This window comes from Eschscholzia californica, unplaced genomic scaffold (genome assembly GCF_041429995.1).
Source record: "Eschscholzia californica isolate CP2 unplaced genomic scaffold, dmEscCali1.0.p SCAF_1, whole genome shotgun sequence".
Classification (NCBI taxonomy): Eukaryota; Viridiplantae; Streptophyta; class Magnoliopsida; order Ranunculales; family Papaveraceae; genus Eschscholzia; species Eschscholzia californica.
Genome location: NW_028238198.1, coordinates 83,066,853 through 83,080,176, shown reverse-complemented (window position 1 = coordinate 83,080,176; position 13,324 = coordinate 83,066,853). Strand labels below are relative to the sequence as shown.

At 35.4% G+C, this 13,324-nt stretch overlaps 2 protein-coding genes and 1 long non-coding RNA gene across 6 annotated transcripts; 2 read left to right on the top strand and 1 right to left on the bottom strand.

Annotated features, from left to right (window-relative positions):
• Nucleotides 1–45: 45 nt before the first annotated feature.
• DBE1 (debranching enzyme 1) lies at nucleotides 46–3,856 on the top strand. 3 transcript variants are annotated; one of them, XM_086656654.1, is made up of 3 exons: nucleotides 89–298; nucleotides 1,026–1,114; nucleotides 1,166–3,856. In XM_086656654.1, exons 2-3 carry the CDS (start codon nucleotides 1,091–1,093, stop codon nucleotides 3,725–3,727), a joined length of 2,586 nt encoding a protein of 861 aa, XP_086512780.1. In that variant the 5' UTR covers nucleotides 89–298; nucleotides 1,026–1,090; the 3' UTR covers nucleotides 3,728–3,856. The 3 variants fall into 3 exon arrangements, with proteins under 3 accessions (XP_086512777.1, XP_086512780.1, XP_086512779.1); XM_086656653.1 differs by having other exon boundaries at nucleotides 743–1,114; XM_086656651.1 differs by having other exon boundaries at nucleotides 46–298; nucleotides 1,026–3,856.
• A 444-nt stretch (nucleotides 3,857–4,300) lies between these two features.
• LOC147570072 (uncharacterized) lies at nucleotides 4,301–7,267 on the bottom strand. Of its 2 annotated transcripts, none has more exons than XR_015238965.1 (4): nucleotides 6,895–7,267; nucleotides 6,462–6,521; nucleotides 5,361–5,424; nucleotides 4,301–4,901 (listed from the first exon to the last, which is right to left on the bottom strand). It is a non-coding gene; the product is annotated as an uncharacterized LOC147570072 (long non-coding RNA). The 2 variants fall into 2 exon arrangements; XR_015238966.1 differs by having other exon boundaries at nucleotides 4,301–4,632.
• A 1,379-nt stretch (nucleotides 7,268–8,646) lies between these two features.
• On the top strand, nucleotides 8,647–13,323 carry LOC147570071 (uncharacterized protein At5g19025-like). Its single transcript, XM_086656650.1, has 2 exons — nucleotides 8,647–9,352; nucleotides 12,961–13,323. The coding sequence occupies exons 1-2, from the start codon at nucleotides 8,697–8,699 to the stop codon at nucleotides 13,001–13,003; spliced, it is 699 nt and encodes a 232-aa protein (XP_086512776.1). The 5' UTR covers nucleotides 8,647–8,696; the 3' UTR covers nucleotides 13,004–13,323.
• The last annotated feature ends 1 nt before the right edge of the window (nucleotide 13,324 follows it).

Sequence of the window (13,324 nt, the reverse complement as noted above, 5' to 3'; positions counted from 1 at the left end):
TTGTCCATCGTGGATTATAAACGTCTAAGAAATCGTAAGCCGTCCGATGGTGTACGAGTGAAAATACATGATGATCGAACGACGATTACTTGTGAGTTGGATTTGTGCGGTAGAGTAAAAGAGAGTTTTATAGAGAGAGAGAAAATGGAATTTGTGTATATCAAACAAGTGTTGCTTGGGAGTTGGGATCTCAAGTCGAATCTCTCTCTTATTGTGGTATTGGTTTCTCTCTCTCTCTCTCTAAACATTTCATGGACTATCAAAGAAGTTGGTGCTTCTCTGCTGGAAAAACTTCCCCGTAAGTTCTCTCTCTAAGATTTTTGAATTATGGTTGGGTGTGTTTGTCACTTGAGAGTTTAATTGCATTTTGAGTTTCAATTGAATCAATACTTGAACTGTTGAGGCTCAACTATAGTAGCTGTAAAGGTTAGAGAGAGAGAGAGAAAGTTTTCTCTTTTTCTTCTCTGATCGTTGAGATATTTGATCCTTCTATGCCCTTTTTAGATTTTGGTTGGATTTTCCACTTCAATTAAGTACAAGAATCTGCAAAAGATAAAAAATGGTTTTTTTTTTTTTTTTTTTGAAAATTTCAGTTTCTTGATCCCTCTATGTCATTTTAAGATTGTTTAATTCCGATTGGGATTTGTTATATGGGTTTTTGAGCTTTAATTGAATCAATGTTAACATTTACCACAGCTGAGATTTCTAAAAAACTAGGTCTTTTATTTTTTTCCATTTACAGTTGTTTCATTGTTTGATCCAATTCACTCATTTATGCTTTCACTTCACTTAAATTGTAATTAATTTGTTGAATTTCTCATGATGAGAATTGTTTAATTGATGAAACCCTACTTTTAGGTTTAGTGTTCTAGCTCTTTGTTTGTGATTATACCCATTATCAGGTTTTAACTCATTGATTGATTATAAGATCACTCATTCTAGCAAACCTAAGTTACCCTTTCATTCAGTTATCTTTGTTAATGTAGGAATTCAAGTTGACTTATTTTCATGGTTCCAAACAGCAGAAGACTGACAACTCACTAGGCAAATCCTCTTCGAGTTTTGGAAGGCTCATCTTCTTCAAGAACCAATGGCAAATCTTCCTCCAAGACTTGTTGTAATAAATGGAGAACATCTAACAAATGAAGGAATTAAATTGTCAAAGTTACCAACTTCTATCTGTTTTAGTAATCGAAATAATGGAACTAAATACATTCGGACAGTGAAAGCTTTAGGAAGAAACCTATTTTTTGATGAATGTGGAATGAATTTGACAAGGAGTCGTGAGCTTTCTTCTGTGGATTATAAAGTTTCTGCTGCGTCACAATCTTATCAAACAGGACCTGACTTAAATACAATCACTACTGAAGAACTAGAGAATGAATCGAGTTATTTCTTTAGAACCGAAATTGGTGGGCAGGTTAAGGTAATTGTTGGCAGAAGAAATACGAAATATGTAGTTCATGTTGAGGTTTCGTCGTTGCCTCAATGGGTCTCAGAGGGTAAGTTGGTTATGAATTGGGTCATGTGTAAAGACGGTTCCTCTCCTGGAAGCCGATCAGGTACCACTCAGACACCTTTCGTGCAAGAATCTGTCGCCATGTCTGCATTAGAGCTAGAATTTGAATTGAATCAAACACCTTTCTATTTCTCATTCTTACTTGGATCTTTAGGAGATGATGCTTCAAGTAACTCAGCTATAAAATCTCACAGAAAGACGGATTTTTGCGTGCCTGTGGGTATTGGTCGAGGGTATCCTGCCCCTTTGGGCATCTCATTCTCTGGTAATGGTTCGGTGAATTTTGCTGTGGTTTCAAGAAACATGGAAAACATGGTTTTGTGCTTGTACAATGACATGACAGACAAACCCTCCTTAGAGATTGATTTGGATCCATATGTTAATCGCACAGGTGATGTTTGGCATGTTTCAATGGAAAGTGTTCACGCATACAAGAACTACGGATATCGATGTAAGGGCGAAGGAGAAGCATCTCAATTAAGCAATGTCCTTCTAGACCCTTATTCTAAGATCTTAAAAAGTTCATTCTCTGATCAACTTGGATCGGTTTCACTGGTTAAGTCTCTTGGGTGTTTATGTACAGTGCCCGCTTTTGATTGGAGTGGCGATGTCCACCTTTGCTTGCCTATGGAAAAATTAGTGGTTTACCGACTAAATGTGGCACATTTTACGGACGACGAGTCCAGTAAATTACCCTCTGGTGTTGCAGGGACTTTCTCTGGTTTGGCAGAGAAGTTACACCATTTTAAAGCTCTTGGTGTGAATGCAATCATGCTAGAACCGATATTTCCTTTTAACGAGCAAAAAGGACCTTATTGCCCATATAATTTCTTTTCACCTACAGACTTATATGCAGGTGTTAGTGATGGCGTATCGGCTATTAACTCCATGAAAGAGATGGTAAAAAATCTGCACAAAAACAATATAGAGGTTTTACTGGAAGTTGTTTTTACCCTTACTACAGAGAATGGAGATTCTACCTCCGAACTTCACAAGTCATCCTATTATGTTGTTGATGAATCTACAGAATCTAGACAGAGAAGTGCCTTAAACTGCAATGATCCTGTTATTCAGCGGTTGATATTGGATAGCTTAAGACATTGGGTGACGGAGTTTCACATTGATGGGTTCTCTTTCATTAATGCCTCAACACTTTTAAGAGGATCAAATGGTGAGTATTTAAGTCGACCTCCTTTGATTGAGGCCATCGCTTTTGATCCTGTACTATCTAAGACTAAGATTATCGCTGATTATTGGGATCCCAATGGCAAGTCATTGAACGAAGTTCGTTTTCCTCACTGGAAGAGATGGGCTGAAATGAATACACGATATTCTCAAGATGTGAAAAACTTTTTGAGGGGAGAAGGTCTTCTTAGTAATCTTGCAACTCGGCTTTGTGGAAGTGGTGACCTATTCCTCGAGGGGCGAGGACCTGCATTCTCTTTAAATTTTATTACAAGGAACTTTGGACTTCCTCTTGTGGACTTGGTTAGTTTCAGCTCTGATAAGCTTACTTCAGAATTAAGTTGGAACTGCGGAGTTGAAGGCCCAACAAGTAAACCTGTCGTTCTTGAAAGACGGCTTAAACAAATCCGTAATTTTCTCTTCATCTTATACATTTCATTAGGTATTCCTGTTCTAAACATGGGAGATGAGTTTGGTCAATCTTCAAATGGATCCTTATCTAGTGAAAGGAAACCATTTGATTGGAATGCTCTTGAAACTGCGTATGGTGTGCAAATGACAGAATATATCGGATTTATGAGTTCTCTCAGAAAGAGAAGACACGATCTTCTCCAGAAGAGAAGCTTCGTACTAGAAGAAAACATAGACTGGATTGGAAGCAACCAAGCTGAACCAAAATGGGAAGACCCATCGAGCAAATTCTTAGCGATGATATTGAAGACAGATGAAGATATTAATAACTCAACTTCTGATTCTTCTGAAAAGATGGGTGATTTGTTTATTGCCTTCAATTCTAGTGAACAGTCAGAGACTTGTAATCTACCTCCACCTCCTGAAGGAATGTCATGGTTTCGCTTAGTCGATACAAGCCTTCCATTTCCGGGGTTTTTCTTAACAGAAGGTGCTTACGTGACTGAAGAGATCGAAGGTGTTGTAACTTATGAAATGAAGTCTCATAGCTGTGCTCTATTTGAAGCTAAGAGTAGAAATCTAGATCAGGTAATAATTAAAAGCTCTGTTTGAAGCATTTGTGAAAATGGTATTTTGATGGTCAATGTTTTTTCTTTCCACCCTTTTCCAACTTTTCTCTAGTTTTCTTGTAGAGTTGTTGTTCTTTGTCAATAAGAACAAATAAAGAGAAAGAAAAGGAAATAAGTTGAATGGGCTTTATTTATTTACTAGGTATAACCCGTGCCCATAGGGCACGGTCAATTTAGTCGTATGCATTGAGTGCGTTAAATTTGAAGTCTATACTCAGATGAAAGTACTAAGTCCTTCAATGATTTCGGAAACTTGTTTCTCTACCCTCAGAATTGATTTGTAAAGGACGGTCAGAATTGTCTCTGGGTTTGTACCATAATTTGTATTTGAGTTTGTCTTGGTCAGCACTCACCAACAATTTAATCGCATCCATGGAGTACGTTAAATTTGAAGTCTATACTCAGATGAAAGTAGTAAGTTCTTAATGGTCTCATTTACATGACGTTCTTCAAATCTTATGTTTTCCTTCAATGATTTCGAAAACTTGTTTCTCAATTCCAAAGTTTTTAAGTTATCACATATTATAAACATGAATAGGAAGTAAAGATAAATAGAAAGTAGAAACACCATTAAGGAGGAAAACCAAAAGATCTACAATGCGTTATGTGAAAGACATAAGAAACAGAAAACCAAATTACAACATTAATCTAGAAACAAATTCTCATAATAAAATTAAAAAATCAGCAACCATGATAAAAATAATACTTCAAAATACATCCATTGATAGATAACTCATCAGCAAAAGCTAAATTGAACTAACGTATGAACAAATTTTGCTAGAAAATACGATAATCTTCAACAACGATTGATTTAATCTCATGTGTTCATCTCAAGAACAAACCATTGCTATAACAGGAGACCCTTGGCAAATCAACACTTCTGCAGACCTGTTTTCAAGAAATCTCACATTGATCAATACAGGAACTTGGAACGTTCAACCAAATAACTTCCTTATCGGCAATTCAATCCAACTCTCCTTTAGGCACAAGTTAGTGAACTATCTATCACTTGTCTTCTTTCATCAAAAAGATAAAAGTATCTTTTTCTTGGTAAAAACCTCTAAATAGATTGACTTTCACTCTACTAATAAAACCTGATACCGTCTCTGATAAATTTGTCGGAACTTTATACCATAACCATCTATATATTACCTAACCTGTTAAGGAAATACCTTATGTCAGCAAAATCCGACATCCTATCCAATTCTCTTCTAGACCCAAGTCAATGAACCATCACTTCTTTTCCCTTCACCACAAGGTTTATTTGTGTCAACCAATAGCAAAAATATGCTACTACAATAACTCTAAAGTTAACTGTGATAGACCACTGTAATACAAATCAAGTTATAAAAATTAACAATTTTAGTGGAAATATTATCATGTAACAATAGCATATGTCACCCTTTACCGATCAGATCATGTACGCAATAGGTTGAAGGCGTAGGCCTGCTAGTAACTATAAGAGCCCAACTTCCAAAATATAGGTACTACAAACTGTACACTGTTTAGACCTTGACACACCACATGAACATCTAAAGATATGTTCAACATGACATTAAATTAAGAACAACTATATAGCATTTAGGTTGTCAAAAGAGATGAAAGATGTTGGTTACCAGATGACAAAAGTTTTCTCCTTCATAAGAGCTCTGCTTAGACCTTCAATCAGTGTGATGTCACCTACATATATATATAGAGAGAGAGAGGCAATAAACTCAAAATCGATTCTCATATATTATGAAAATTGCAAACTAAAACTATGAAAGAACGGATTCTAACAAATCTGATGGGTATAGTTCAATGTTGCATATTATAACTATGAAAGAATGGGTTCTCATTTATTAATGAAAATTGCAAATTAAAATGATGATGAAAACCATTAAGAAACAGGGGAAGAACACTTTGAGAGCACACATTTGATGAGTTTCAAGTGGAAACTTATATGAGTTTCAAGTAAACACTTATGAAACATCCAACTCTGTTTTACAATTGAACATTGTTCAGGTATGTTTAAGCCAAATTGATAGCCAAATAATAACTCAGATTTTCCCTGAATCACCTAATAGGCTAATATAAACACAACTCTCTTGAATTGGCAAAAGTAGAGCCAACCACCACAACTAACAAAAAGAATTTGAAAGAGCAGGAAAATGCTATTTTTCAGTGGTTGAAATAGTTTTTCATCATATAAAAGGATAATCGGAAGCTAGTACATAATAGACCAGAGTAATTAGAACACAGTAATTCATAAACCATATGTGGTGCTTTCAGTGTGTTTTTCAATCACCACCTTCGGCTAAGCTTTTTCGGGACTTTTGTGGACTTCCCACCTATCATCATTTTCAGTAATGGTTTAGTGTACAACTTGTGGGAATCACAACAGTTGGTCGGTGGCAATTACAACGACACTTTTTTGGGCAATTTTTAAACATGGAACATCTTCCAGTAACTTTCTCAACGTCATTGAAGTTTTTTTTTTTGTAAAAAAAATGGGCTCAACAGGTATTTTCAGACATTGGTTTTCAAATTTGTTAAGGGTCTGGATGTAACAAATGATGAACCGTGGGTCCTTGTGGATCTGACTTGACAGAGATAGCTGAAGCAACTGAAAAGAGGCAAGTCGTTAGTTAATGTTGTCTAAGTTTATACTATGCTTACTATGTAACAATCAAACCAGTGTTGGTAAACATTAATTGGAACTTGACAATGGTACTAACCTTTGTGTAACGATGGAAGTTGGAGATGTCGAGAACACTGTCGGATGCAATATGTAAACCCTGGATACAAAATGTAAAAGAGTCAACCTAAAGTTTCCATGATTATAAGCAAAACAATGAACTATAATTTAGCCTAGGGTGTAAGCTATTTGGGGAGTTTTCTCAAACATGTTATGTGCAATTGGAATTTCTCAACAGAAACAAACTACAAACCAAGTACAAAATTTCTCTATAGGAACAAACTAACAAACTATAAACCAACTATTTCTCTACAGTAATTTCTACAAACCAACTGTTTCTCCATAGAAAGAAACTACAAAAACAACTACAAATTTCTCAACAGTAATTTCTACAAACCAACTATTTCTCTATAGAAAGAAACTACAAACCAAATACAAAACAACTACAAAGTAAATAAGGAATTGAAACTTACCAATCTGCAGACAATTTTTGAAGGAGGGTGATTACTGAGTTTCTCAAGCTTAGTTTTATAGTGATCTTGAAGGATGGAACCAAGGGGATTAGGGCGTTAGGAATTGGAAGAGATATGTTTTGAAACTGAAGATTTCCGTTCAAATGGATCATTGAGAGTGATTTAATGTCAGGCATGATTTTCTGAATTGGCAAGATTGATTGGAAGAGAGATGTTTTGAAACCGAAGATTTCCGTTCAAATGGATCATTGAGAGAGATTTAATGCCCTAACGCATGAATTGGCAAGATTGAATTGGAAAGATTTCCCTCACAATTTTGGAAAAATAAGATGTTTTGACGGCCAGATATGGAGGGCCAACATCTCAACGGTGTGATTTAGAGAAAGACGTTAGGTTACTTTTAACGTTGAAAATTTTAACGGTAAGATTCAATGTAATGAAACACGGACGAGCAGATTTATCTCTGGGTTTGTCTTTTGGTGGGTCAATAAATTTGTAAAAATTAGGGTGGGTAACCGATCAAAGGGTGTGAATCATATCAAATTCACAACCAACGACCGGATTTGTCTTTTGGCTTGTCCCAGTCAGCAAAAAACTTTGTGTTTTATATAATAGATTGTTGGTTTGATTATTTTTCATGGAGAGTTCTTATACTACCTATATATCTCAAATGCAAATTCTTTTATGATACACCGAAACACTCACGATCAAATATTATTTCGACATAACCAGATCATACTTCGTATGCGTGATACTCTTTTGCGGTTGTAATATGAAAACTTTCACAAAAAATCTTACGGATTAAGTTGGTGGGTTCATAATATATGACTTCAAAATCTTAAAGTAGGAGTTTCTTATTTTTATAAGATGAGAAATCATAAAGAATACAATGTGAAAAGAAACAACTTTGACCTAGTATTTCTTTACACTTTTGTAGATAATGTTCAATTTAATCTTCAAAGCAACCCAAACAATCATCTTTACAGCTAACACAACAAAACAAGCCAGGCAGTCAATATAAACAAGAATAGATTTCATGAAAGGAAAAGAAACTAATTCTTTTTCAAAATAAAGAACAACCATTAAACCATTAATATCATATCAAACCCATTTATTTGGACTAATTAGAACAAAAGAAGAAAGAAAACGAAGAGATAAAAATGGAAAAACCTTAGTTGACAAAAATAGGAAATCAATGAAAGAATAACATATTGATATATCATCAAGAGGTTCGCTTGGGAGTCCATACAAGAGTTGCAGAAATACCACGTCTATTACGGTATTTGGGTTCAATGATGCACCTTTGCTACCTTCATTCATGTCAATGAGATTTAGGGAGCTACACGAACAAAATTTAATACTCAAATTTTTGTTAGAAATTTTTTTATGGATTTTTAGGAAAATTCATCTAATCTGACATATATTATCTTGAAAACAAGGTATACGCTTCCTTATAAATATATAACGGACGTTTCCGGAATGATAAAATGAATATAAAATTTATTGAATTCTTATACTCACCTTAAGAAGTAATCAAAAGATTTTCATGTGATAAATATATGTGGTAGATTAGTTCAATTGAAACTACAAAGCTAGATCTCATTTTAATTGCAACAAAATAAAAGATCTCATTTTAATTGAAATGTTGGACTAAAAAGTAAATAAAGAAAACCTTACCTTAACGTGTGCACCTTCATTAGAAACCCATCAACTTTGTTTATTCATTAAATTGTCCTTAACCTGCACCTCTCTCTCTCTCTCTCTCTCTCTCTCTCTCTCTCTAAAAGGGTGCAAACTATAACATGCTCCATCATCATCATCATCATCATCCTATTTCTCTCTCCTCTGTTTCCGCCATGCCAGCCCCTCCACAATTTCATCAAAAACCCAGAAAACCCTCTTCAACAAACCCTAACCCTAATTCATCTATTCTATGTAAACACTCTCCTTCTGCCACATTAGACATTTTGATCCTCATGTTAGTTCTTTTCTCAGGCTCATTTCTATTGACTTCTTACTTCTCTTACATCTTTCAATCTCTATCTCAAATCATACCCTCATCTTTTTTTCTCTCTTACTTTGATTCTCAATCCCCATTTACTCTCATTTTAGGGTTTTTAGTATTCTTGATTGGGTCTTTGATTTCTCTTAAGATCTGTTGTAATTATAGGTCAAGAAAATGTAAGAAACCAGGATGTAAAGGATTGAAAGATGTGATGGAATTTGATTTACAATTACAAACTGAAGATAATTTGAAATCATTATTACCTGATGAATTTGATAATCTTCCTTTGAAAGGTGGAACTGAAGATAATCCTGATTATGAGTATTTGAGATCTGAACTTAGGAAAATGGCACCACCTAATGGAAGGGCAGTTTTGCTATTTAGGGCTAGATGTGGTTGCCCTCTTTCTAAATTGGTTGCATGGGCTCCTAAACGTAGTCGGCGGCACAAAAAGTAAGTTCTTTTTAACTTGTACTCTGATCAAACTCATTTCATAATTGGTTAAAATTTGAATTTTGAAGTGAATGGTAGCATGAATTAGGTTGAATTGCATAGATTGCTATAAATTTGAGATCTGATTCTAATTGATGCATGCATGTTTGAATTATACCTAATATAATGGGGTTATGAGGGTTAGAACAATTTATTTTAAGTATAGATATTTGACTTGGGCGGCGATCGAATATGATCCCTAAATATATGGTTAATGTCTGTTGTTTATTTTGAAGAACAAGGTAGTTCATTTTGTCGATAGCAGAATAAAAATTTTTAGTCTATTGATCATATAATTATGATGAGATAATTATATTGATCACTAACTACCTAGGTTGTGAGTGTGCTTCTTCTGTATGGGGAAGGTTTCATTTGTCAGATGAACTGTTCACATCTTGTTGGCGTTCTTTTGTGTTACTGTCCCGTGTTGTCGGGTTTACAACCACCTCTCTAGGAGGGGTTTATATTAAATTAATTTTTTACTTGACTCAAGAGAAATTTTGAATTCGGATTGTTTTGTCTCGGTTTTGCTGGTCCTTGGAACAAACTGCATTTGCGAGTGGAATTGGACTGAGAGACTGGTCATCTTCATTGGCGTCCCAACAACACTTTTCTTGTTTTGATTCCTAAAAAGGAAATAACTCAAACTATTTACAGTTATAGACCAATTAGTTTGTTGGGAGCACATATAAGATCATTTCTGTAATCCTTGCCACTAGGATGTCTAAGGTGTTATCTTCTTTGATCTCCCCACTAGAAGGTGCTTTCGTAGGGGGGTGACGAATCTTAGATGGGGTATTGTCGCGAAATTAGGGGCATAATGAAGTTATAGTTAAAGGTGGGTCCAGATAAAGCTTACAATCGTCTTAGTTGGGATGTTCTTTACAATATTATGGATAAAATGGGGTTCGGATATAAATGGAGGATTCAGATCTTTAAGTTAATTTCACAAGCCTCCTTTGGTACACTTATTACAGAAGTCCCTTCTAGAAAGTTTGGTAGCTGAAGAGGCTTATGTCAATGTGATCCTCTATCTCCTTTTTTTTTTCTTCTTGTGGGAGAGGTTTTGAGTTTACTTGTTAGAAGGGCAGAGGAAATAGGTTGGTTATCGGACTTCAAGGTGGTAGAGAATGGAACTTTGATTTTTCACTTACGGTTTGCCGATGATACTCAATTCTTTCTCGAGGCAAATCTCCTCAACAATGTGCTTTTTTGGCTTGAAATTTTCTGTGGGCTCAAGGTTAATTCTCGAGGCATTACGACTCATGTCGCTTTGGGATGCGGTAAACGAAAGAGTCAACAGGAAGCTTTCCGCTTGGAAGTGCAATTTTTTTTCCATAGGTGGTAACATTGTTGATGGTTCTCTCTAAATCTACATTGGCGGCTTTACCTATTTACCTCCTTTAGCTTTTCGCTATGCCAATGTCTGTTGTCCACATCACGGAAACTAAGATGACGACTTTCCTTTAGCTGAGAGTTGGAGGTTAAGAAGATCCATTGGGTGGAACGGGAAGAACATACTTGGCCGTATCAGTTTGGGGGTTTGGGTTTCAAAAACTTTAAAAAATGTTGAGATCGATACTTCTTTCTAAATGGTCTTGTTGACTAGGTATGAAGACTCTAGCCATTGGGATTGTATAATTAAATAAAAGTACTTTCTTCAACGAGGATCTCGGGAAGCTACAGAACCTACCAACCATATGGATGCACCATTTGACAAGCATTTGTAATCGTAGTAAGGATTTCAACAAGCACATCAAACTTCAAGCGGGAAATGGCACAAGGATTAAATTTTGTATACATCTTTTTGCTTAACAGAGAACTCTCCTCGAGAAGTATACTCCATTATTTACAACATTTCTAACAAAAAAGTGTCCAGCGTCTCTGATTGCTACTCTCGGAATGAGGATTGAATTTCGTGGATTTGGGATTAAGAAGGAATCTTAATGATTCGGGAGATTGACATTCTTGCAAGTCTCTTCGGTAGATTGATCACCACGTTCCACCTTTAGAAGAAAATAAGAGACTATGGGTGCTGCGTAAGGATATAGGTTTTTCTGTTAAGTCATTTATTTGGAATTCACGAAGTCATAAATACTTCCATGGACTTACCATATAAAGGCATTTGGAAGAAAGAGAAAGACCCGGGAATGAAGGTAAATTTTTTTGTGTGGTCGGCTTGTCTTAGCAAGATCCCCCGATTGGTAATCTTAAGAAAAGGGGAGGTATTTGGGTCATAGGTGCTTGTCATGCAAACGGGAGGAATCAACTACTAACCATCTCCTTTTACATTGTTTCATAGCCTAGAAAATTTGGATTTTTTTGTTAAAGTGACCCATATCACTTGGGTTGCTCTGAGGGACATCAAAAGCTTGATTTTTTGGTGGGAGCATCTTCCTGTTCAAGCTAATAGGAAAAACATATGGTCTTTCCTCCCTCATGCTATTCTTGGGACCATTAGGAAGGCATAGGGGTACCTTTAAAGGAGAAAGAAACTAGTTAGATACTCTCCTCTTCCGTTCCTGTTTTCTTTTGGGCAAAAAGCAAAATTGGCATCTTTCCTTTAGTGACTTTACTTTGAATTGGGAGGCTCTCTTCGAGCATGTTTAGAACCTTAAGAGTTATTCTAGTGTATTTCTTGCTATTCCTCTTTCTTTTGATTAATAAAATTATTTTTGTCCCTTCTCAAAAAAAAATGGAACCGGATTTGGCTGAGGTAATATCTGGTGTAGGAGCGGAACGAACAATTTAAATCTAGGATCCAGAGTCCTGAGTGCAAAGGGCTCTTATGTTTTACTGACTCTCGTTTAGATTCTCTTTTTTCTTGACAAGATAAGCGTTCAATTCTAGCATTTGTTGGAAAAAGTTTGTTATGGTTTGTCAGTTTAGGTTTTAAAGGGCCAGCGGGTCTACCGCCGAGAATTTGATACGCTTCACTTGTGCTACTGTTTATGAGTTTTAGATGCTTGTGTAGAGTATGTTATGAATAGGCGTAGTAAGGAATGTAAACAAACCTTTTAAATAGGAAATCAGAGAAGAAATTAGTTAGTATTGCCAAGATTGTAGATTGATTCATATTATTAAAGATTCTGATGCACGGCCAAGAGTGTTGCTAATCTGAGGCCATTAATGATTTTTGGTTGCTAATTCACAACTTAATTAAACTACTATCTTGTAATGTTTAGGTTGATTCAAATTCATTTTGGCTTTGACAAGCATCAATACATTTAGGTATTATTGATGCATTCAAGTAATGATTCTTACTAAGTAGTTGGAGCCGGAACATTGAGCACAATTGTTCTTCTTGAGCTCCGGAATAGTTGTTAGTTGATGCATTGAAATATCTTCTGAATAAGTATGAAAATTGTGAACGAAACTCTAGTGGTATGACTAGAAACTAGATTTCTTATCTTTACCAATCACTCAGGGTAAAAATCAACTCAGGAAACCAACCAAAACAGTGAATTTCTACTTAATGAAATAATACGATATGTTTACTTTTACTCTTCTCTGTTTGTTATATGATAGATGGATTCTAAGTTGTTCTTGTAATTGCTGACTAATTTCAGGGCTCTGAGCAATCTGGTACTTGACGAAGGGAAGGGGGAGTAAGTTAATAGTTTTCTGTTGGTGGTGATGGTCGTTATACAGGTTACCGATTTTCTTGTTCATCTTTTTTCCATTTCGTGCTTCTTGTCATTCAAGATTTCATGAGTTTCTTTGATTTTTTTTTTCTTGGAGATATTTAGAGTTCAATTTTCTTAAAAGCTTATAAACTATATATCAGTATATGTCTACAAGAACTTGAATCGGCGATATCCTTATCATTACAATATTGAGTCTTTCTTCCTGTCATTGAATTACTCAAAGAATACACTGAAACAATTACTAGTAACCATTATATACAAAAGTATGGATATTGTGTTGATTTTC

Excerpts from the sequence above, each read along its gene's own strand:
- DBE1 (XM_086656651.1), top strand. The coding sequence starts at position 1,091 with ATGGCAAATCTTCCTCCAAGACTTGTTGTAATAAATGGAGAACATCTA.
- LOC147570071 (XM_086656650.1), top strand. The coding sequence starts at position 8,697 with ATGCTCCATCATCATCATCATCATCATCCTATTTCTCTCTCCTCTGTT. Across the intron at positions 9,353-12,960 it reads CGTAGTCGGCGGCACAAAAA|GGCTCTGAGCAATCTGGTAC; the intron begins GTAAGTTCTTTT and ends GACTAATTTCAG.